General features: G+C 44.6%; 1 protein-coding gene across 2 annotated transcripts in view; it reads right to left on the bottom strand.

The window, feature by feature from the left end:
* The window catches only part of LOC119659498 (G protein-activated inward rectifier potassium channel 3-like), a 55,280-nt gene that overhangs the window by 597 nt on the left and 29,227 nt on the right, over positions 1-25,456 (bottom strand). For both annotated transcript variants that reach the window (XR_005250352.1, XM_038067622.1), the window contains exons 2-4: positions 17,747-18,034; positions 974-1,248; positions 120-893 (exon numbers count right to left, since the gene is read on the bottom strand). Coding sequence is in view for 1 of the 2 variants with exons in the window: in XM_038067622.1 (XP_037923550.1) it covers positions 120-893; positions 974-1,248; positions 17,747-18,021 (1,324 nt within the window). In the remaining variant the exon portion in view is untranslated. The remainder of the gene's footprint in view (positions 1-119; positions 894-973; positions 1,249-17,746; positions 18,035-25,456) is intronic.

Raw genomic sequence — 25,456 nt, 5'->3', positions numbered from 1 at the left:
TTAGTCAATACCCTACCCCAAGGAATAGAGCTGAACCCTATCTTGGTCAACTTACTATTCAACCCCAAATAGTCACAGATAAAATGAGGACAGCACATAGACCACATCAATTTACTTACCGGGTGTTCCTAAATTACTTTTCAATCCCGACAGCTCTTTCGCACTGCACAACGGCGTATCAACCATAGTGGTTTGATCAAACCTCGAATAGTCAATCTCATATGCCTGTCTTTCCTTGCTGTAAGTAACAACTGGCTCAAATCGATAACCCCACTTGATTTCATTGCTCAAATAGCTCGATCTTGCTTGGGTGGTTTGTCCCGTCGACTCTACAGTTCCCTCCAGGACAACGGCGATTTCGAACTTTTCGTAGAATAAATCCGCTGCCGACATATTGTACAACGGTGAGTTCTCATCAATTTTATGCATGACAGTCATCGGCCAAATGAAAAACAAATCAGACCCACATTTGTCAGTCCCCACCTCTAATTCGGTGTGATGCGTGGTCAGGTATTCACCTTCCCTGCTGCTCTTGGAACGGATGAGTTGAGCTCTTACATTTGCTCCGATGATGTGGCTTTTCCTCATGTCACCCACACGGAACATGAAATACATATCACCATCGCGTTGACAAATTACAGCTTTTTGGGAGAACAACAGTGTCTGGGTTCGTTGTTTGGAGCGGGTCATTTTGGCGAAAACGATTCCTACCATGAAGGCTTGAATCATCACTCCCGCTATTGACTGAATACACATTACAAATATTCCTTCAGGACATTCTTCAGTTGTCGCTCGGTAACCATACCCAATTGTGTGCTGAGTTTCAATTGAGAATAGGAAGCATGATGCGAAGCTGTTGACGTTTAGAATGCAAGGGGTCCAGCCACTTTCAGCTAGAATATATTGAAAAAACAGGTTGTAATTGGGAAGCAATAGGCAGGCTAAACTACTCAATCAAAGTCCAATCGCTTACCTTGATGTTGAGGTAAGTGCATCTCCTCCAAATCACCATGAGTCACAACAATTAGCCACCAGATTAGACCGAATCCTAGCCACGAAAGTATGAAACCTAAAGCAAATACGAGGAGAGTCCATCGCCACTGGGAGTCCACCAAAGTTGTGAAAACATCTTGTAGAAAACGTATCCGACGTCCTGTTAAGTTCGCTTGAAACACATTGCAATCTCCATTCTTCAGAATTGCTCTTTTTCGAACTCGCCGAACACTCCCGGGGCGCAAGTTACGACTTCTGCAATGAGATGGTAGTAACAGGTTTAGAAGTTTGCAATATTTAACAGGAATGGAAGGGGAAGTCTAGTTAACAAAGTGGGCTGTAACGAGATGTAAAGAAACCCAGTCTTAAGAATCACTAGTGGCAACATGCTCCGAAGAGTCAAGTGGTATAACCCATGAAGTTTAGTCACCACCCAAATAAAACATCCATATAAGAGGGGTTGTTGCACTGCTGGACTACAACACCGTCAGCGTGGTAAGTGATCAAAACACAACACAACACAACACAACACAATGTTTCCGGTAAGTGAAGACATACAAAATGAACAGTTTGCTATTACTAATCACAAGCACAGAGTTATCAAAGGTTCTGCCAAAGTAGCAAATTTCAGACCAATCAAACCTGCATTCAGAGGTGACACCTAAAAGCTGATAAAAAAATACATATAAGTCTCCACTGAACGGGTGAATCCTAACCATGACAGTCCCTCTGCGTGGATGGCCATGCTTATGTACAGGCCGGGTAGTTGGGGAAAAAACGCCCACCCGTGGATAAAAATTGGCTACGAGAAGGATATCCATCCAAGCATGGAGGAACAGGAGAAGAATAAAACTACGGTACAAGACTTCGGAACCCCAGTACTGCCGATTTTTGGTCGTCCCCAGCCGTCAACATCGAACGACCGCTGTAAGAACCTCGACTATTGTGGCATCTAATGTTACAAGCGCGCTGGAGGGAGCAGAATGGACTCCATCGACGGACCCATTCAGAGAAGCCCGATTCTTCACCAATCCCCGCCCATACAGAAACAAGCTCCAATGATCAAAAGTGCCACCCCCAACCTTGATGTCAAAATACCCAAGCGATGTAAGATACCGCGAGCAATCGCAAGCTGCCTTCATCGCACTAGGTAGAAAGACCATGGAACTGCGATAGTCAATCAAGGAGCGCTGGAATATTCACCAGAATATAAGGGTTATGATAATAAGCATTTGTTGGAATACAGCAAAGTCCAAAATGAAAGAGGAGTGAAGCCCTCAAGCGAAAAACTGAACCAGGCGACACAAGTAACGCCTGTTCGGTCGATCTAGTCAGCAAACTCCGATGAGAAAAAAGGGGTCAACTCCCAAAAAAAATAATGCTCATGGGAAGGACGAATAATACATGGCAAGTGACTGCGACTCCGGGAAAAGGGGGCGGAGTTTTTAGGTGAATGTAGAAGCCAGGAGAAAGTTGGCATCCCGGAAAAGGAAAGATTGGAGGAAGATAAGGCTATCATCATCTTCAAACGGGATGAACGATCATATCCTGGCTTTGTCAGCAGGCTGAAGGTAGTCCCCGAAATGAACAATTTAGGAGATAATGTTAGCCGCATCAAGCGGTCCCAGAAAGGAAACCTTATGTTGGACCTCAAGAAATCGAAGGATGTAAACGCGGGCAAATTCTTGATCCAAATTAGAACTGAAAGTCAAGATAAGCACGAAGGGCGAGGTTCACAATCCAATCTTATCGAACTTCAAAAGCAGCAAGAACTGCGGAGCTAATAGATGGAGGATGTGAACCACAAGCACATTGCAGGCAGCAGTAAGTACCTGGAATACAGGAAAGCCCTCAATGCAAGTCTCAGATAAAATGAATATCAATACAACCATACGCGAGAAAAACATCGATGAGGCTATAACTAGTGAGCCATACAAAAATCACGATGGTAGCATTTGGGTCAAACACCAACCGAACCAAGCAGCGATATAGGCTTGTGGAGAGTAAGCCTTTCAGGAATTAATGGAGCATCCGGAAGATGGATTCTTTAGACCAAAAGTGAATATAGCAGCTATGTTCCACCCAGTTCCATACTTGCCGAGTATGTTAAGATGCGGAATGCTGAATGTGTTCTTCTCGAAACATTCGCGGAGCTAGACGTGGTACTTGCGAATATCAACATCTCATACACATATAGAGAAAGGGGCGAGGAGTCTATAATGGACCTGAAATACGTGAGCGTCGCTTTAGCCACTAAAATCGCTTGGTAAGTTTGTGCCGTTTCCCGCAGCACTCAAGTCCGACGTATCCCTGGATGATAGGGCCAAAGAAACAAATCACCCAATGGGTGATGGAAGCATACAGTGCTACTATATCCAAAAGGCGACTGCTCCCCAGTGAGCAAGGAGTCTTTAGCAGTGGCTTAGGAAGAAGCCCGGTATCGACATTCGCCAGGAGACGCAGCTGCGTGACCACTTAAAAGAAGCCCGCGTAGTAATACTTAAATGGTGGTCCCGTGAGGTTGGGGCTGGAGAGACCGGTGTTGTGGTGGTTTTTAGCGGATGCTAATCCCGCTGCTCTAGCTTCTGCATTCCGCGTGGCGAAAGATGAAAGCTGATTAATTCATTCACTTAGTCAATAATACCGCACAATAATGAAAATCGGTCAGCGAGCTCAAAGAGAAGACATGATTGTAGACTGAAGGGTTGGGATGGAACGAGTCTGCGAAAGATCGGTGGACGCACAGGCTCATTCCCAATATTAGGGTGTGGCTTGAGCGAAAACATGGAGAGACCAACTACCACATTACCCAGTTCCTCACGGGACACGGTGGTTGCTACAGGCAGTATCTGCACCGCTTTGCGTTGGATGATTCTCCGAACTGTCCCAGATGCGATGGCATAACGGAGGATCCAGAGCATGTGATGTTTCACTGCCCACGATTTGCGATGGAGAGAAGGAGCTTAAACCAGGTGCTGGGCAGGAGCGGGACCCCGGAGCGCTTGGTTACTGAGATGCTGGAGTCCGAGGAGAAGTGGCTTGCGGTTGGCTCCGCAATCATCCAAATGCAGGAGGAGTTGCTGAAGGAACAAAGAAGGAGGAAAGCTGCAAATAGGAGAAGGATGAGTGCCTAAGAGCAAACCTACCCCGCGAAGTAATACCTCAATGGTGGTCCCGCGGAGCTGGGGCTGGAGAGACCGGGGGTGGTTTTTAGTGAGTGTGAATCCTGTAGTTCCGCCGTTCAGGCGGCGGAGCTGCGGCGGACGTGTCTTTCTAAGATTTTCCACCTCCGTGTCCGCACAAAAAAAAAAAGACTGAAGTCGCGTTACAGGAAGATATCTCTGCTGAATTCTGAGGGAACTTCAGCCTTACTTGTTTGCTGTAAAACGGCGTGGAAGGCATGCGCAGTTTGATGTAAATCACTTTAATGCTACAAACGGCGTTTAACCTGATTAAAACGGACAATGTGAAAATAGACTGAATTTTGTGGAGGCTGAAAAAGCAAATACTTTATAAAGGATGCTTTAATTGCTTCGAATTCGGACACCTTATAGGGGTATGCATCAGCTATAGAAACAGATCACAAGAGAGTAGTTAGTACGGATCAAAGGGAAACCCCATCAAGATCTGCACCGAAAAGCCACATGAATAACTTCCAAGGAGATGGTTAGGCTCCATCATCAAAATAACGTATTTCAATGCCAGCTTGATGAGAGAGATAGTATGGCAATGGATGGACAGATGGGTAGCGACGCAATGACAAATCGTTCATCCAAAACAGCAGAAGTACTTGGCTGCTCCCTCTCTCTCTCTCTCAGGAGCTGAGAGAGTGAGGACAGCAGAAGAGTTATCTCAACTTGTAACTGAGAAATGCGACGCTGCTATACCTAAGCGACCTTAAAAACTACTAGTAGAGCCAAATTAAGTGATACGTTAAAGTGGTCTTCCGTTCTAGCAAGAGACTTTGTCTCTGTAGAAACTGAGATGTTAAGGTAATCATCCCTCCAAGCAGGAGACTTTATCAAAGGAAAAAGACGCAACTGACTTAACAGGACCTCAACAATGCCGGAATCTTCGAAATAGTCTTAAGTGGACAGAGAAGCAAGCGGGAATGCTAATCGAGATTCTGCCTCAAAACAAACTCGAATCCGTGGGACATTACCTATAAAATTCTTATAAAGAAAATACGTGAACAAAAATCACTACCCCAAAAACCAACTCACTATCTTCACCTGGCTTTATCTGCAGACCTAGATACCAGCTCGTGTTCCAGAATACTTTGCCCGGATAATCGAGAATTATCTCACGGAGAAATTTCTATGGTGCGGGTCGCATGGAGGGTCGAAAAAATAATTTTGTATGACAGAAGGTCCTCTAGTTCCTGTATTGAGGTCTTTCATGGACGGTAATCTATAACGGAGAGACAGCTATTATCGTTTGTGCAGACTATCTGGCGGTGGTTTAGTAGCACAACACATTGAAGACGTGATGTTGTATGGAAGTGGAATAATTCACATCATCAAATAAAGGATTAATTCATCAAATTACGAAAAACCGATGTTATTAATGTCCGGGTTAGTGATCACGAAGTCATCTTGAAATCGTTGGTTAAGTCACTGGCGATAATGACTGATCACGTGGTAGTTGGATTATGTCGGGGAACAGGCATCAAGGACTAGCTTATGTTTAACACCGAAGGGCCGGAATACTGAACGCGAACTGCTCGTAGTCGAAATATTCTATTCCATCTCGCAAGACGCATCCTTGTTTTCGGTGATCAGCAAACTTCTGAAAAGTGATTTGGGAGGTTAATTATCATCTTCTACCGACACTGCCTGCAGGTTTTGTGAGGAGTATGACGAAACCTCTATACACGGCCTGGGACAGTGTCCGGCACTTTTTTTTTGGGAGTAGGGTAGGTGAATGCGTTTACGCACAGAGTGTTGGACTCCTGCAACAGCACGCTGGCGGACTACCAACTAAACACCTCCCTGTCATCAGAGAACTAGCCTGGAACCGTTTGACACATTACTTCGGGCTAGCTCTCCCGCTCTCCTGGCTTTGGGAGCCTTGAAGTCAGGGAATTCCTTTCACCAACGGGAGGGGAGGGGAGGAAGGGAGTTGTCAGTTCAGGGAACCCCTTACCGTCCGATCCCTCTGCCGGTCGAGTTCAATCTTCTTCGTAGTAAGAAGAGCCCGAACATAATGCGCAATACGATTCCAGCTGCCAGCGCTCTTCATCATCTCTCTGACAATGTTGTCTGAAGAGAGCTCCCCTGTGTCTGCATAAAGCTGCTGGCGGAGGCCGTCCCACCTCTCGCAAGAGAAAAAGGTGTGTTCAGCGTCATCCGCCACTCCATTGCAGAACACACAATCAGGAGATCGCGCCTTCCCAACCCAGTGTAGGTAAGACTGAAAACCTCCATGCCCACTTAGAAGTTGGGTAAGGAAGTAATCAATCTCACCGTGCTTTCTGTTCAACCATGGGTCTAATTTCTCGATGAGCCGGGCAGTCCACTTGCCCCTTGGCTCATTTTGCCAAGAAAGTTGCCACTCGCTAAGGGTGCGTTGACGTTTTTCACGGGCAATTACTGCTCTTAAGTTTTCGCCCTTACGGCGATAGATAGCTTTGCGCTCCTTGGCAAGGAGGGCAACGGGGATCACTCCCGCAATCACCATCACAGCCGGTTCGGAGACGGTGCGATAAGCAGACGCCACTCGCACTCCCCGCCTCTGCACTTGAGCGAGGCGTTTACGATGCACCTCCTTGTCAAGGGCATCAGCCCATACCTCCGCACCATAGAGAAGGACGGACTGCGTTGCTCCCATGAGGAGACGTCTCCTAGTTGATATAGGGCCGCCGACATTCGTCATTAGCCGACCCAAGGCCGCGACTCCTGCTGCAGCCCTGTCCGCGGCTGCTTTGATTTGCTCGGAGCAGCTCATCTTCGAGTCGAGCATTAAACCAAGGTATGTAGTCGCTGGTTTTGACTCTATAGTCAACTCGCCGATCGATATGGAACGAAGGTCGGAATTCTCCTTCTGGTCAGGATGATCACTTTGGTTTTTTCCAGCGCAAGGTTGAAACCGTGAGCAGTTATCCATCCGCTTACTCGTCGCATCAATATGCCAAGTGTTCGGCACTTTAGCAAAGTAGGTCGAGGCATCTGGGGGAACACTTAATAACAGATGCAAAACTGAAGGATCTGGAAGTAAGAAACATACTAAAGTTCCTGACGGTTATAGGCCTGCTTGAGACACTATGATCAAGGGGGATACAATAGTTCTTTAAGGACGCGGTGTGACTTTCCCTTAACAGAATAATAACAATTATCACCTGCTCCATTTCCTTACAGGATACGATGATTAAAGGAAGTTTAATGAGGCGATTGACAGTTGAGAATTTACTGCTAGATCTGCACATCTGGGCCACGTTATTTTCCATTGTTCGTGATACATGGATAAAAGGAGGAATTAGACGAACGTAACGAATTTTAACATGTGACACTACAATTTTATGATAACATACTGAAACAGCAAAAGAGGTGGAAAGTCCTAGCAAGCGAGGCATCTGGATAACCTGGATGCACTGGAGTAAACGAAAGCCCTCCTCCACACGATGGACGGGACAAAGGGAGGAGGTTGTAGGGATTAAGTTGATTCGAAGAGTATTTTACTAACGACCATTTAGGACTTTAGAATTACTACGGCTCGATTTAGGGATTCTGTGGTTACGACGACGCAAACTAATGACAAATTGCGGACAGTATTCTCTAAGGACCGTCCTCTTCCAGACATTTAAAAAATATCGGAAATATAACGAATCAATTGTATATAATTTACTCTGGATACGATGTTTATTTTATGATGTTTCTGATGTAAGCCCCTGAAGGAGCACTCAATGAAATTTCCTTCAATTTGAAATCCGCATATCTTTAAAAAAATATAAACAAAACCCAACTCCACTATCTGTTTGAACCTAATAAATGTCTTATAGTAGATAAGGTAATTTCAACAAGTAATTGTCGTTTAATTATCACAATTGCTGCGGGAATTAGCTACCAGACAATACCAAACGGAACAATGCTGTAGTAGCTCTACTAGTGGCTCACTAGGTGAAATGCTAACAATACGATCGTTGTTATCTGACAATTTTAATGGATTGTCAATCGTTTAGATAAAGATGAATCAATGTCAATTAAGTAATAAGTTCGCTGAAAATTGATCTATACAATGGAGATGTATGTCTAAGGCGGTCCACGAAGGAGATATGTTGACGACTCGGAAATACTTTATCAACCCAAATAAGGGATAGTGTGAAGGTTGCAGTGGCTCAGATGATAGTCCCCTCCCTGAGCCGGATTCAAATCGCATCCCCGAGGATAGATACTTATAATTAACTACAGTCTTACAATTTGAGGTTCCAATTTCTTCCCGAATAGAAGACCTGAATAACAATGCTCCCACATTCTTGGAAAATGAATGTTGGACAAATTATACAAACCCATGATAAATCGAGTATGACAATTTGCATAATTCATTAGTCACAAACATTCCAAACTTTATTGGCAGTGACCTTGTAACTGGAACTACTTCTGGTGATCATGTAACAAACTTAATTTTCCTCTCTCATTAGCAGCATCCATGCAACAAGTTACATCCGCAGACTGCACTTGACATTGTACTCTGCGTTCTATACTATATGTGCCGGGTCGTAACAGCACTCCAACTTCTAAGACGTGTCACGTCATTGTAGGTGTTAACTAGATCCCTAATTAGCACGTAATGAACTGATATTGAAGGAGGCTAACCATAATTCAGAGCATCAACAGCTGGAGCGCGTTGCGTCCACGTAGTCGGCTTATATAAACACTTGAGCGCTAGATAACACGTCCATTATCACACTCTTGCTTTGGACCAAGTTCAACCAATTTACGTTAATTCCAGTGGCTCATTCGCTTTGTCTAATTCCGCCCGGCCGCTGTAAATCATAAATTCATATATTTGCATGTGAATTAAGCCCAATGTAAACCTGGACGAGTGACAAGCCAAACGTTGCGGAACACCAAGTTACAAAGCAATTCATTACCATTTCGGCGCGATAAATGCGAAATATTTAGGAGTGTTTAAATTACCATCATCAATGCAAGCGAGAGGGCGGTGAAGATGGAATCCAACTGACAAAAGTAGAAGAGTGTTGAAAACCAGCCTCGGTCGGAATGAATATGTAAAACTGCAACCTATGGTTTAGGCTGATGGCCAGACATATGTAGCTCCACCAGGCAAATATACTGGATTCAGTTGGGCACGATTGGCATCACAGTACGGAAATAGTTTGTACTTTTCGAAACGAGACAGCACTTCACACTATTTGAGGAGCTCGCGAGGTGTATTTGGCACGCGACCACTAATTGAATGGATTATTGCATTTTATGCAGCACGAGCGCAGCAATTGTGATTTTGTGGATGATCTATGGAGTGCAGTAGGGACTTCATTCATCAGACTCGCTGATTCCGGATCACCCTGACAGCACAGTTGAATAGAACTTGAAAATTCGTTACCTATTTTTATGCTCCAACAGTCTGAGGTGAAATTTTAAATTGAACGTATATGGGCAGAAACAACTCACTATTCTACCACCTCACATGTGTTGAACTATCCAACAACTTAGGCGTAACGCTTTAAAACTGTCCATTCAGTTGATTAACCACAGCAATAGCATCAACCCTTAAACGATAAGAAATGAATGTCCAACTCAATCACATTTCAACCTAAAGCTAACATACTAGCCACCCGTTTCAGAGAAAAATATAGAATCGGCTCTTCAGTTATTTAAACCAGCACGTAACGAGTACGAATGGTGAGAAGCGGAAACAGGAAGCCTAAACCTGCGAAACCAAACAAAACAGAAACGGAACTCATAGCTCATAGCTAACCCCGCGATTCTAATCAGCTTCGGAAAACAAATGCAGGAATAGTGAAACTTTATATGCATATCGTCAAAGTCTGCACCTTAATCGGATTCAATTAAATACCAGTCAAGTGCAACATCATCATCATCAACGGCGCAACAACCGGTATCCGGTCTAGGCCTGCCTTAATAAGGAACTTCAGACATCCCGGTTTTGGACCGAGGTCCACAAATTCGATATCCCTAAAAGCAATCTGGCGTCCTGACCTACGTCATTGCTGCATCTCGGGCAGGGTCTGCCTCGTCTTCGTGCAACAACTTAAGTAAAACCGCCGCATAAAACGTCCGCCATTTACGTAATTCTACAATTCCTCCCTCGTTATACCATCTACTATTAATGACTATCGAGATTCTTCGCCATCACTTTCTCCTACCCTGGAGTCACCAGAAAAATATATTGAATTATTCACATTCCTTTCTTCTCCCCGCACTGCGAAGCAGCTTCATAATTTTTTTTTCAGATTTTTCTGAGACTAGGTCCGTTAAAGAAATCATTACTTCCGACCCTCTGCACTTCCCGCCTTTCCAGTAAATGTTAAAACTAAGACTAGCATCAGAAAGTACTAATCAAGACCTTTTATTTGACACCCAACATGACTACATTCGGTGAAAAAAAATTTGGCCACACCCCGCTTTTACAAGAATGAGGAACCCTCCCTCCTTAAATTCAACGGAAGGAGATATAACTTATTGCGTGTATGAGGGTTCACAGTCCCCACGTTTTCACCAAATTTCGTGTCAATCGGCATAGCCGTTTCTGAGAAAAGTGTGTTTGACAGACAGACGGACAGATAGACAGACATTGAACCGATTTGAATAAGGCTTTGTTTTACAAACAAAACCTTAAAAACGCAAGCCACGCGTTATGTTCATGTTAAGAAAATTGTTGCTTAAAAATTCTTGATACAAAATTTAGTTAGTGCTGAACTGAAAATAGGTTTTTAAAATGTTATTTCGGCAGGCAAGCGACATTAAGGCCTTAAGGCTGGTAGAACAACACAGAAACGCGGTGAACAGTCAGTCAGGGTCATCTTCCTCTGGGTTCCCGGCCATAGGAACATAGAAGGAAATGAACGGGCTGACGGAGTGGCTAGGACGGGCTCAGCTCTTGGCAATCCTTCGGTGGGTACAGTCTGCGTCCCGCTGATAACTGTCAACGGCGGAATCGATACGCAACATAAGCGGACCTTAGATGGCGAAGGATCACCCCCTGTGCCAAGTCATGCACAGTTTGGCCAGGCTATAATAAAATTCAATCAGGCTCTTGTGCTGGACACATGCAAATGCATACAATATAACGGTAGTCTGCACGGGCACTGGCCTGTAGGGGACCATGCCACCAGGCTCGACATACCCTACAATGCCCGTTACCGAAGCTGTGGAGAAGAGGGGGAAACCCTACGGCATTTCCTTTGCGATTGCCCTGCTCTACCTAGAGCCAGGCAACGAACATTGGATAAACCATTCTTTGAGAGCTTCAGATACATCTTTAGGTGCAGTGTGGAATAGCTGCTTTCCTTCGCAAATGCTACGAGCTGGCTCTGAAGATCTGAACCAACTGGACTCTACCTCCATGTGGCATCAAAACAGCGCTCCTCAACGCTAATTGAGCTCCTTGGAGCAGTCATTGATACCTACCTGCTTACCTTCATCTTAATATGATTGCCAATAACAGAAGACAAGTCCCATCTTAACCTCCAGGGTTTGGATCAATTTTCGGCATGAGTGTTGATGAATATCCAAACACAGGAGAACATTATTTTGCCAAAGAAAGAGGGATCCTCCACCACTAGACCCTACCAACAAACTAGCAGCATAACAAACATTACATCACACCGCCTTTTCCATATTAAAATCACCGACAACATGACTTTTCTATGCTAAAAAAATTTGGAATCTTCATTTGAGAAGACATATTAGGAAAGCTGTTGCAACAAGGGCTTTCAAACGCCCTATAAAAAGCCTATCACCCTCCATGTCACCTTCTTCCTTTGTCAACGCCTGCAAAAGTATTCAAATGAATCTTATTCCTAATAAATAATTATCTTCATGAAGGATTGAAATTAGATAAAATGGGGGTGTGTGGTGGGTTTAAACTTTTCTGTAAAAGTGGTATAGGTATGGTACGAACAAATGACCAAAAAATTCCGCTCTGAACCAACAAAGACCTAAAACCGTGACTGATGTGAGGCGGACAAAGGGAGGAGGATCTTGCTTCAAATCCAGCTCTTAGTATTCACGAAGAACAACTTCCCTACCATACAACTAAGGGATCTTTTTGAGGTTGGTGAAGCACCTTTTAATTAGTGCCCGTAACCTGGCTGTCATAAGCGCTGGGCAATCTCCTTTTCACAATATCGATAATGTGAATTATATGCCAAGTCTTGCGGCATGACCAGTGCCCAGTGTAAACCACGGTAATCCTGCATGCGTTTGTGGAGGCAGTAGAGCCTTCCTTATCTGAAGTCCGCGACTATCAAGTAGGTAGAGTAGATTCTACCCTTTTTAGCCAGACAGATGCAGACAGCTGCTACGCTCCTCCTAGTGCAACCTTACCACAATATGAGGAGATGTTAGACAGTCTGGTGTTGGACGCTAGAGACCGCAGCCCTAAAATCATTGCGGGCGATTTCAACGCGTGGGCCCTGGAGTGGGGAAGCCGATCGACGAATACCAGAGGTCAAATTCTGCTGGAGTCATTTGCCGAGCTGGACATCGTGCTGGCCAAGGTTGGATGCGTGCCCACCTTTCGAGGAAGAGGGTCGGGTTCGATCGTTGACCTGACATTTGTTAGCACTTCACTGGTGAGGGAGATAGTTTGGCAAGTGAGTGAGCACTACACCCACAGTGACCACCAGGCCATCTTCCTACGCATTGGGAACCGGGGAAGCAGTCAACGACGCTCTGGATGTGGAAAGGCTAAGGCGGTTGGCTGGTCTATCGGAGCTTTCGACGAGGAGACATTCCTGGCCGCATTGAAGGGAGCCCATGATCCGGATTGAACAGCGGTGGAAAGGGTCACACAGCTACTCAGCGTGTAACCGAAGCATGCGACGCTACGATGCCACGACGACGTTTGCACCACGGCAAGAGGCCAAGCTACTGGTGGAACATGGAGATCGCTGCCTTGAGATCTCCGAGCGAGGAGACTTTCCCACAGGACAAGGGGAAGGCCGGAGCACCAGGAGCTTGAGGAGGAATACAGGGATCCGCGAAGCAGCCTTAAGAAGGCCATTCGGAGAAGTAAGCGGGAATGCTACCAGAAGCTCTGCATGGAGGCTAATACGAATCCGTGGGTTACAGCCTACCAAGTTGTAATGAAGAAGATCCGCGGGCGAAAATCACCTCAGGTAACATGCCCACGGCTCTTGTTGCAAATAATTACAACTCTTTTCCCGCAGCAGGAGCAGGATGAAAGAGTACCCCAACTGGCAGCTCAGCAGGACGTCTTCTCGATCCCTGATGTTACCGAAGAGGAACTTTGGGAAATCTGCAGACGTATTGGGGACAGCAAGGCTCCGGGATTGGACGGAATTCCGAACAGGGCTCTGAAGGTGGCGGTTAAGGCCAGACCAAGGTGGTTCGCTAGCACATTCGAATCGTGCATGGCGGAAGGAGTGTTTCCCGCCCAGTGGAAGAGGCAGAAGCTGGTCTTGCTACCGAAGCCTCGAAAACCACCCGGCGTGCCCTCTTCATATCGCCCTATTTGTCTCTTAGACACCATGGGGAAGATGTTGGAGAGGGTTATATAAAACAGGCTGCTCTTGCTCATCGAGCTTGCGGGTGGTCTTTCAGAGCGGCAATATGGGTTTCGGCGAGCCCGTTCTACGGTCGATGCAGTAGCAAAGGTCGTGGAATTGACTCGAAATGCAATGGCCATGGGCAAATGCTGTGCTCTGGTGACGCTGGACGTCAAAAATGCTTTTAACTCAGCCAACTGGGGCTGGATTAAGGGCGCTTTGGCCAAACTGGGTGTTCCTAGCTACTTGGCTCGGCTCATCGAGAGTTACTTTTCGGACAGACTTCTCTGGTACGAGACGGACGACGGGCCGAAGGAGTACATTGTGACAGCAGGTGTGCCTCAAGGTTCTGTATTGGGACCGCTGCTGTGGAACATAATGTACGACGGAGTGCTTGACCTTCGCGTGCCGGAGGAGACAACGCTGATTGGTTTTGCGGACGACTTGGCGGTAGTTACAATTGCAAAGCATCCCGAGGACGTGGAGCTTTATGCAAGTGAAGCCATTCATACCATCAAGTCATGGTTACGAATGGCCAAGCTGGACCTGGCGGACGAAAAGACGGAGGCGGTCCTCATTACCAACCGTAGGAAGAACAACATGGTTACCATCCAGGCTGGTAATCGTGAGGTCGTCTCAAAATCGGTTGTCAAATACCTGGGGGTGATGATCGATGCCAAGCTGAGTTTCAAGGGACACTTGGATTATGCGCGAGAGAAGGCAGCAAATGCCAGCTCATCCCTTGCAAGGATGATGCCTAACGTGGGAGGGCCGAAGTATAGTCGCAGGCTACTCATCGCGGGAGTGGTGAGGTCGATCCTGCTATACGCGGCCCCTGTCTGGGCGGAGCGTTGAACCACGCTGTCAACCGAAGGAAGATATGTTCGGCATACCGGCCAATTGCCCTAAGGGTGTGCAGCGCATTTAGGACGGCGTCGACGGAGACAGTATGTGTTATCGCAGGAATGATCCCTATTGATCTTCTAGCGAGCGGGGCACACTGGCTCTACGAAAAACGGAAGGCAAATCCAGCCTAGGTGAATGCGGATTTCCGAAAAGCCATCAGGAGAGAGTTGTGTGGCAAGTGGCAACAACGATAGGATAACTCCGACAAGGGCAGGTGGACCCATACATTGATCCCGTGTATCGAGAAATGGGTCAACCGAAAGCACGGAGAATTGAATTACCACCTGACACAGTTCCTTACGGGACACGGTGGCTATAGGAAGTACTTGCATCGTTTCGAGTTGGACGAGTCTCCCAACTGTCCTGAATGCGGTGCTACACTCCAGGACCCGGAGCACGTTATGTTCCATTGTCCCAGATTTCTGCTGCAGAAAAGAAGGTTGAACAGCATATTAGGGGCGGACATCGAGCCCTCCAACCTGGTGGAAGAGATGTTGAAGTCGGAGGAAAACTGGATGGCGGTAAATGAGGCAGTAGCCGTGGTGCAGACAAAACTCCTGGAGTTGGATCAAGCTCGGAAGGCGGCGCGACGGAGACGTGACATGGACGAGCTAGTATAGCGAACCAGAGCCTGCCCCGCGAAGTAATACTTCACGGTAGTCCCGCGGGGAGGGGCGGAAGAGTGGGGGTGGTTTTAGTGGGTGTGAATCCCACACACTGCTGCAACCTGGCGCAGCAGCATCTTTCTAAGATTTCCACCTTCATCCATAAAAAAAGATGCAGACTGCAGCTGCCTACTCAATCCCCTCTATGTCCTTATTCCAGGAACTCAAAGGGTGTTGAAGAAAAAAGTCCAAAAGGTATTCAAGACTGCAACACTATACCTTGATTCAACTGTAAGAAATATTACTATAATGTCAAATATAACAATCCAAGGACATAACCGACTCCAGACAATAAGAAATGGAAGCGAACATCCTGGATGTAAAGAAGATTTTCTTGAACAATAATACAATAATAAAATAAACAGCCACCCAAGGTATCTTACGCTGATGCACTCAAGGGAAGCAGTTTAATAAACTATACAAACCAAGGTGAGATTTCACAAATTCTCTTATCCCTTGCCAACAAAATCCAACAAATAGCCCGGACAATGCATCAAGAGCAACTAATAATACAATGGCAAAGTGACCTATTAACCAAACTAGCCGAGCCGTGAAGGAGTTTAAAATTGCTAACTGGAATGCCAATGGAATCTTTAGCCACAACAATGAAATAGGGCTCTATCAAGCCAACCTACTGACCAGCTGATTGTCGAAAAATTCCTGACCTAATCGATTTTACTTTCACAAAAGGAATCAACAACTACGCAACTAGTAATAACTGCCAGGGATCTCTCGTCAGATCACTCACGGATAAATTAACTAATCCCAAAAACCCAATAGAACAAGTTTCAAAATATGTTGAACAGTACCTTCTGCCCAAACATAAAAATTGAGTCAAACGAAGACATCAGAATCAGAAACTGTGCAGAATAAGAAAAAACCGGCTCCCGCTGGTCCAAATAGATCCCTAGTGCACTCCAGTAACTTCATCCTATATTTATTGCCCTTATAAAGGAGAACGAAATATGAATAGCAAAAGTACCCATCTCTCAAAACCAAAATAAACTCTCTATGAGACCACCATGCATCTCAGAAAAGAACTTTGAAACAACAAAACACTAACTTTCTATCTCAGCCTGACCATACAGCTGCTTCCAACTACTCGATCTGGAAAGTTACTTTTAGAATGCAAGGCTTGCAGAAACACCACTCAAAGATAATCAAGGTTATTCGATTGCTGACTCCGCTGGTAAGGCTAAAATCTTTACTAAATCTCTTGAGCAAATATTTAACCTTTAAAATGCTGGCACCTCATCGGACACCAAACCACTGACTCCAGCCCAAAGAGGAAGACCAAGAAAACTTAAATTCATTCTCAAGGCTTTGAATACAAAGATTAAGGGTCTAGGTACTAACAAACTCCAGGGCGTGACCTCATGACCTAATAAAATCCTTCCCTCGAGAAGGCAGAATGGCTATCCTGTACATATTCAATGTCACCCTTCGCAATGACTATTTCCCTAGAAGTTGAATGGAGGAGGTAATCACACTTATTACGAAACCAGGGAAGGCAAGACCAGATCAGGCTCCTATAAACCTATTAGTCTTCTACCAGTCCTGTCCAAATTGTCCGAACATATGCCGAAAAAAAAACAAAATAGTCGCATACCATTTGAATTTAGAAGCAAGAACAGGCGAATACTCTATGACCTAATAGGGCGATCAGTCCCAGATATGGACGGGGACTCATCTGAAGTAGCTTTGGTCCCGCAACCTTACCACGGGTATACTGGTACCGTGGGAACCGGGATAACCCCCACGGCCATGAGAGCTTCATGGGGCTGTGGTTACGTTCAAGCGAACAAAAGACCTTCGGGCCTCAAACGAGGTGTTGCGGTTCAACACGGGTGCTGCACTCCAAAGTTTTGTAGAAATTTTAGGAGGGTCTTACATCCACTAGTATGAATAAACTGAGCCGCGCACTCAGTATAGACTGATAACGTTATGCTTATCTCAGCGCACTGCACTCTAATCTATAGAAGAACTGTCATAAATATGTGCTCTGGTTTGCAGAACGCTTCTGATGATGCTGCAAAAGAAACCTTGAACAAAATATCCTTATCTTGTGTAAGCTGAAGGAAGCCTGAAAACTCCATATGGAATGCAAAGTAATCTACAAATAACCAAGCCTATCGTCCCAAATTTTTCAAACAGATAGTTCAAACGAAGGTACCCCATCAAGAGACCTTAATGTCATTTCCTTAAGGGGCAGTAAGAATTATGCTCTAGCGATTCCCAGTTCTCTCAAAAGAATACTGATTGACAAAATCTTCACTTCGGTGTGCATACTCGTATATCTATATTTTCCGGATATGTAAAAGAAAAATAAACAAAACGACATTGAAAGGACCTCTATAAAGACCTGTTTGAGGCAGTACTCCAAAAACACACAAGTACATGGATCATAATTATCTATGCGTGACCTCTGATTGACTTTCAATTGATTCCTAAACCAAAAGAGGAAACTCACCTGCAACTGCTGGATCTGCTGAAACTTTTTCCGTGAACTGAACATTTATAGAGGCTAGTGGGACGGCTACGAACCACTGTAATGGGTAGTGCCGTTGGATTACTGATAATACTTTCTAACGAATCTGGCTCCTCATCAATCGTTATCTGGCGCGAATAACACTTCCCCCGATCTTTCTCCTTTTCTTTTTCATTCTGTGGATTCAGCAACTCCTCAGGTTTTTGGTCGCTATCCTCATCACTTTTGGAAGATGGAGAGAATAAATTGAACTTCATGTTGGAAAAGGATCTGAAATTATTGTAGAAATTGGAAAAGCTTTAGTTATTCTTGTGCATAACCCAAATATTTAATGTTTGCCACTTGTGAACTATGATGCAGACGAAAATACCAACAAAAGATAGTTAAAGGAAGCTTAACATTCGAATTTGCATCTTAGCTTTAAAAGGATATCAGATCATATTCCAAATTCCTCATGTCCCTGGAAGGTGGGATGGGGTTTGTCAGCAGCTCTATTTAAACACAGGGGATCTCTCTCCAGACAACATTGTCGAAGAGATGCTGAGGACTGCTGACAGGTGGAACCATGTTGCCCATTACGTTCGGGCTCTTCTCGTTGCTAAGAAGATAGAACTCGACTCGTGGAGGAGCCGGATGGCAAGGGGTTCCTTGAACTGACAGGTCCCTTCCTCCTCTCCCCTCCCGTTGGTGAAAAGAATTCCCTGATTTGAAGGCTCCCCAAGGCGGGAGAGTTCAGGGATTAGCCCGAAAGTAATGTGACAAACGGTTCCAGGCTAGCTCTCTGACGATGGGGAGGTGTTTAGTTGGTAGTCCGATGACGTACCGAATCGGGTCCCTAAGTCCCTAGGTCTAATTTTCTTAGTTTTAACCTCGTTCATTTCTATACATAACTGAATGCAGGCGCCCTATGCTTCTATTCAGGCATGTAATACGCGTGTACCACACGTGCTGTATTTGCCCTTGTTTACTATCAAAATACAATCGCCTTATTATCGAAGTCTAACTAAATTGTTTTCCCAAAGTTTAAGGGAAAATAATGTGGCCAAAGGTGCGAAAAAGATCAAAACAGATCAACATAGAGATCTTCAAATAGCATAGACATTACTCATCACTTCCTCGGGTCTCGTAGTTCCAAACTATGTACAAATAAAACGATTAGACCATTTACGTTTCCACTTATTCACAATTACTTTGTAAATATCGCGATTAGCTACAAATTTTATAAAGATTTGATTATAGGTATAACAAGGAAAATCCAAGAGGTGCTGCTATTTTGTATGACCTTAATAGACTGTTCTGTTGGCAAGACATATTGGATCAAGGAAAGAATCCCGCTCTGGTTCAAAGGTCATACTTTCCCTGAGTGATTCTTCCTTATTCTTTCATGGATACTCCCAGTACAATCAGGTTCCACAGGATAAGGCACACAATAAGTTCCATGTAATTCCTTCAGAACCGGTATACACTGTGATGGTCAAGTTGACTCAATAAAAGCAACGCTAAAGTCGGTCTCAAGCCCGTTTAAGAAGGGAAGAGGGAAGGTGACTATGGATTGGCGGGGGGGAGAGGGGGGCTTATTAATAACATTCACTTTTATTGTAGTGGTCAAAGGGTAGTATAGGTCCCAAGGATCTGGATAGGTACCCACGATGGAGCATAAAACCTGGCAAACGCCCTGCTAAACCAGCACCAACAGCTCTACTACCAAGCCTTATCTCCACCTCCAACTGGTGAACGCTGGGAGCTCCTTCTAAACAAAAAGCTGCAGACGGAGAAGGATGAAGGCGAGTCTCCCACGCCTAAAAACGGGACAATTTGTACCAACTAGTTCTCCAGGTGGGGGGTTAGGTAGGGCTGAAAACCCTACACGGAAAACCGAAGTTACGAAGCCACAACAAGAGCCTCGGACTGGACTAATAACGACGAACCCAGCAACGACAAAAGAATAACGATTTGCGCATTTTCTCATGGTACGTGCGCTCCCTGTACAGAGATGGAGCTGCCAAGCAGCTAGCCGATACCCTATCCCAATATAAGGCTGATGTAACAGTGTTACAGGAGATGCGTTGGACAGGGACCGGTTTCCTGGAGAAGAGTCGCTACACCATATATTAAAGCGGCCATCCAGTAAACCTGGTTTGCGTGGAAAGCGGTCCACAAACATACGTGGGCCTCTCCAGATGGGATCATTTTCAACCAAATTGACCTCGTGTTGATCGAATCATAAATAATCCACAAATATATCATAAATACGGCCACATACATACTTGGCTCCAACCGCAAAAGAGGTCGGAATGGCTGGTTTCACGATAAATATAAGCTAGCAACGGAACGGAAGAATGTTGCATACCGAGTAATGTTGCATTCTCAAAGGAGGCGGGCACGTGTGGACACTTATCACGAACACTAGCGAGCATAGAAGCGACTTCAGAGACGGAAGAAGGACGCCTCGAAAAATACAGGAAGCAACCGCACCAGGCGCCGAAGTTTCACCAATAAGTCAGCAGAATGAAGCCTTCCAACTAAAGACGACGCATAAATACTACCACCACCAAGTATAGGAGAAATATTCCGTGCAATTTATCGGCTAAAAAACCATAAGTCGTCAGGAGGCGATGGAATTACAGTCGAACTGGTTAAATATGGAGGCGACCAGTTACACCAAGTGTTCATCAACTTATGCTCAAAGTATGGAACAGCGAATCAACGCCTGACGACTGGTAACGAGGCATTATCTGTCTCATACATAAAAAGGAGGATATCGCGGAGTGCAGCAATTATAGAGATATCACGTTTAATAAGATATTCTCCGCTATCTTACTAGGCCAGATAGCCCCATACGCCCAGAACATCATTAGCCCATACCAAAGAGGCTTCAATAGAAACAAATCAGGAACAGATCAGATTTTCTCTCTCCGGCAAGCCATGCAAAAACTGTTTGAATATGGAGGTCAGTTATCAGACATCTTTTCATCGACTTTAAAGCCACCTATGATAGCATAATAATAATAATCGTTGGCGCAACAATCCATATTGGATCTAGGCCTTGAAGTGTGTTAGAGCACTTCATTCAAGACCGTAACGGTACACTACAGTAGACTGTAGGAGGCAATGTGGTCAGCATTGCGCTCGCCCGAGATTATTACCCTGATTTGACTCAGGTACTCATTCACAGCTGAGTCGACTGGTATCCGACGTCAAATCACGATACAAATTCCACTGTCACCAGTGAGATTTGAACCGTGACCTTCCGCACGACAACCTTGTGCTCTAACCACTCAGCTATCCGGACACTATGATAGCATAGCCGGGGTAAAACTGTACACGGCCATGAGAGAATTCGGTATCCCGACAAAATTGATAAGACTGACTCGGCTGATGCTGACCAATGTGCGAGGCCAGATAAAAGCAGCAGGATCTCTCTTAAGAACATTCGACATCAACAACGGTCAATGACAAGGGGATGCCCTATCATGCGTCCTCTTTAACCTAGCCCTCGATAAAGTGATCCGTGATGCTGAGGTAAATGCAAGAGATACGGTCCTAGTTAAGTCCACCCAACTACTGGCCTATGCTGACAAGACGTACAAACTGCCTTCATCCAGATCAAGCAGGCGGCGAATGGCGCTAGATCTTGGGCTGCACATTAATGAAGGCAAGACAAAGTATATGGTGGCAACGTGGCAAACGGGAAGAATAAAGATAGGAGACTACAACTTTGAGACCGTTGATAATTTCTCCTATCTAGCAGCTATGATGATGAAATTCGCGCACGGTTGTTGTCAGCCAACAGAGCCTATTTCAGCTTACAAAAAATGTTCCGCTCGAAACGTCTCACCATAGGGTCAAAGCTCTTACTGTACAAGACAATGATCTTGCCAGTCCTCATGTATTCCTCGGAAACTTGGGTTCTTAGCAAGAGGAATTGCGAACTCCTGGCCACGTTCGAGATAAGAATCCTCCGAAGAATTTTTGGCCCCCTACATGAGGATGGACGATTCCGTAGCCTACATAATGACGAAATCTATGAGCGATACCATGACCGTCCGGTTGTGGATAAAATCCAGCTCAATAGGTTACGGTGCGCGGGTCACTTAATCCGTATGGATGAGGATGATCCCACCCTAAAAGTCTATAAGGGCAATATCTATCGTAGAAAAAGAAGATGAGGCAGACCCTGCCTACGATGCAGCGATGGCGTGGGTCAGGACGCCAGACAGCTTTTAGGGATATCGAATTGGTGGACCTCGGCGAAAAACCAGGATATCCGGATTTGCTTATTAAGACAGGCCTAGACCGGATAGCAGTTCTTCCGCCGTTGATGATGATGAATAGCATTTTATTATATTTTGAAAATTTACTGCGAATCCCCTTAAGTTCAACCTAGATCCATAAATTACAGTCAGATAGCTTTTAATATGAACCATCATATTAGAAAGTTTGATGAAAATCCCACCATTATTAACAGAGGTCAAATTTGCCCCTTTCGCGTCAAATTATTGCTTACTACCAGATAAAATGTCAGCATCAGATCGAACTGAATATCGGCATAAGTCCAGTACAAGCTATGTATAAATGGAACTATCGTATAGAGAGAGAGAGAGAGAGAAATTCCGATTTCTGATTTATTTTTAAAAATCTGGAACTTCCAGTCGGTCAGATTTTACCTTCGTTTCTATTTGATGAAGCTAATGACCATAAGTACGTAATTATACAGGGAGCGGCAACATAACTTCCTTTTTTCAAAACTCAATAAAAACTATTGTATGCATCGGAAAATATTTATTTATTTCTTATAATCTAGGTACATGTCTAAAGTTTTTATTTACATTGTTTTGAAGATCAAATCTGTTAGGGGACGTCCCCCATTCTCCATACATTGTGTAAACCCATTTCTGGCGTTTATCATGATTGTTGTTAGCATAGCAGGTGTTATGTTGGCAATTTCTTCTTGGATATTCGCCTTCAAATCTTGTAGGGTTCTTGGACGGTTCACATAAACACGGGATTTCAAAAAACCCCATAGAAAAAAATCACAACGGGACAGATCGGGAGAGCGTGCCGGCCATTCCAAATCGCCTCTAATTGAGATAAGGTGCTCTGGAAAGTGTTCCCTCAAAACAGCCCGTCTTGTTGGAACCAAGTGTCCCCCAAATCCAAATTTTCCAGCCGTGGGAAAAAAAAATTCTGTAGCATGTTTACATACCGGTCCGAATTCATTGTCACTGTAACCTCATTTTCCTTAAAAAAACAGGGACCAATAATTCCAACTGAGGAAATTGCACACCACACTGTGACTTTGGGTGAATGCAAAGGCTTTTGATGCAATTCTCGAGGGTTGGTGTCAGCCCAGTAGCGCATGTTTTGTTTGTTAATCGACCCACACAAATGAAAATGGGCTTCATCGCTAAAAAACAATAGCACCCTCGGGAACGACATCAAGAAGAAGCTCACACGCGTTCATCCGAGAATTGAAGTCACGTTCTGAAAGTTCCTGCATTATCGCCATCTTATAGAGATGAAAATGAAGATCATCACGAAGAATTCTTCTCACAGAACGATCGGATAGTCCAAGGGCAGATGCGTGTTTGCGCGCAGAACGCCGTGGCGATCGCAACATTGCCGCTCTCACTGCTTCAATGTTCTCAGGTGATCTAACGGGCCGAGGGACTCCAGTTCTTCCTTTTGTCGCACTTGCAGTTTGTCTGAATGTAGTGACCCATGTAACAATTGATTTGCGGTCTGGGACGGGAGCCAACGGGGCTAAATTAACGCGATTCCGAAATGCACGCTGTGTTGCAATAACCGAACATCCGCTTGAAAAGTAAACCTCAACGGCAAAGGCACGCTCCTCACTATTCCAACGCATGATGGCGACTGAACCGTGTCGGGACAAAACTTTACAGTATCCCCTCTTGAACGAGACACTAGCGCTCCGCTATGACATCAACTAACTGAGTGGCGCGCATTTTAAAAAAGGAAGTTATGCTGCCCTGTACCTTTCAAGATGAACCAAGCGTGTTAAAATACATATGAAGCTTTTGACATTCATATAACAAAAGGATTATCTGATTATTCCATGAAATTAACGCCCATCGACGACTTTCTTCTGGCTGTTGATGGCTTCGATCCGCAATTTCTCAAGTGAAGATGCTCTTTACATAGAAGGTATATATTATAGAAAAAGATACTTTGATCTTAAACCTCGATAATATCATGGCAGATATTACAAAGGCGATCTAATATTCTTCATACATTATTTACATTCGAACAATGTTCGTCTCCATGACCAACCCTCATTTACTAGATTTCATGATCCATAATTTGTCAATTAATCCAGTGTGAACATATTTTCTTAGCAAACCAAATACACTGTAAAATAGCTGGGAAGTGATGTTATTTGCTCGAGAGCTGCTAGGGGAAGCATATAGCAGACACTTCATAATAGATACTTTTTTTCTAGTGACCAAATACCCAGACCCACTCTATACAGTGATAATCCTTGATTTGATTCGAAATACCTCAAGAGGAACACAAAACCTGAATAGATTTCACTTTACTCTGCTCAAAGCTACATTAAATACTCTGGTGTCATCCGATTCGCATTTATATAATTGAAATATAAATATTTATATATCGAACCCATAGTATCTGTTACATACTAAAGATCACAAGTATTCTAGATACTTTTTAAGCTTCGAATTTCAATAACAGATGTCATACGTATGTACTCCTTCCGATATATTCCCCATTGTGAAATCCAAGCGTGTTAAATTTATCACTTCTCTATTAAAATCACGAACAAATGTTATGTGATGTGAATTATTTACTTGCATCGTGCAAATACTAAGTCATGTGAGCTCCCTGTCAGTCATTGAGAGTTTCTTATAAAAGATAGTGTCAATCAATCATAATATCATTTCAATAAGTACTGGAGCCCCAGGATTATGGTTGGGGTTTACAAATAGGCACGCCTGTAAAATACTTAGCCAGAACAAGTCTCGAGAACTGACTAGGAAATCCATGGAATTAGATTTTTTCGCGAATAGGAATATTCCATAATGAGCCACTCTGGAAGTTAGCAGGGAAGTTACTTTTTAAGGTTTTGTTTGTAAAACAAAAGCTTATTAAAATCGGTTCAATGTCTGTCTGTCTGTCTACACGGTTATGTGGGACTCTTACCCACTAAAACCACCTCCTTTTCCTTCCACTCTCCCCGCGGGACTCCCATTTGGTATTACGTCGCGGGGCTGGATCAGAATTTATTCTGCGCTCATGTCAACATTCGTGTTCCTCTCGCGTTCATTCTTTCGGATGACTTCCTCCTGCCTAAGCTTCTTTCCGATGGCTGTAATCACTTTTTCAACTTCGGTCCATATCCCATAAGCTCCATGACATTTTCGTGTGTAAAGTGCTCCCCGGTTGTAGCTTCTAATGTAGCCCTTTGGGTTTCGAATCTGGGGCAGTGAAAAAAGACGTGTTCTGCGTCCTCTGGAATGTTTGCACACTGTGGGCAACATGGCGAATCATCACGCCCAAATCGATACAGATATGCACGATAGCCTGCGTGTCCGCTCAAGAATTGAGTTAGGTCGCTCGATCCATTTCCGGATATTCCATATGATTTTGTGAGTTCAACGGCCTTTTTCTGACTCGTCCCACTTCTCTTGCTATTCCGCGACAGTTTCAGCT

Source organism: Hermetia illucens, chromosome 6 (genome assembly GCF_905115235.1).
Source record: "Hermetia illucens chromosome 6, iHerIll2.2.curated.20191125, whole genome shotgun sequence".
NCBI classification, from domain to species: domain Eukaryota; kingdom Metazoa; phylum Arthropoda; class Insecta; order Diptera; family Stratiomyidae; genus Hermetia; species Hermetia illucens.
Note: the sequence above shows the minus strand (reverse complement) of the source record. Positions and strands in the feature narration are given on the sequence as shown.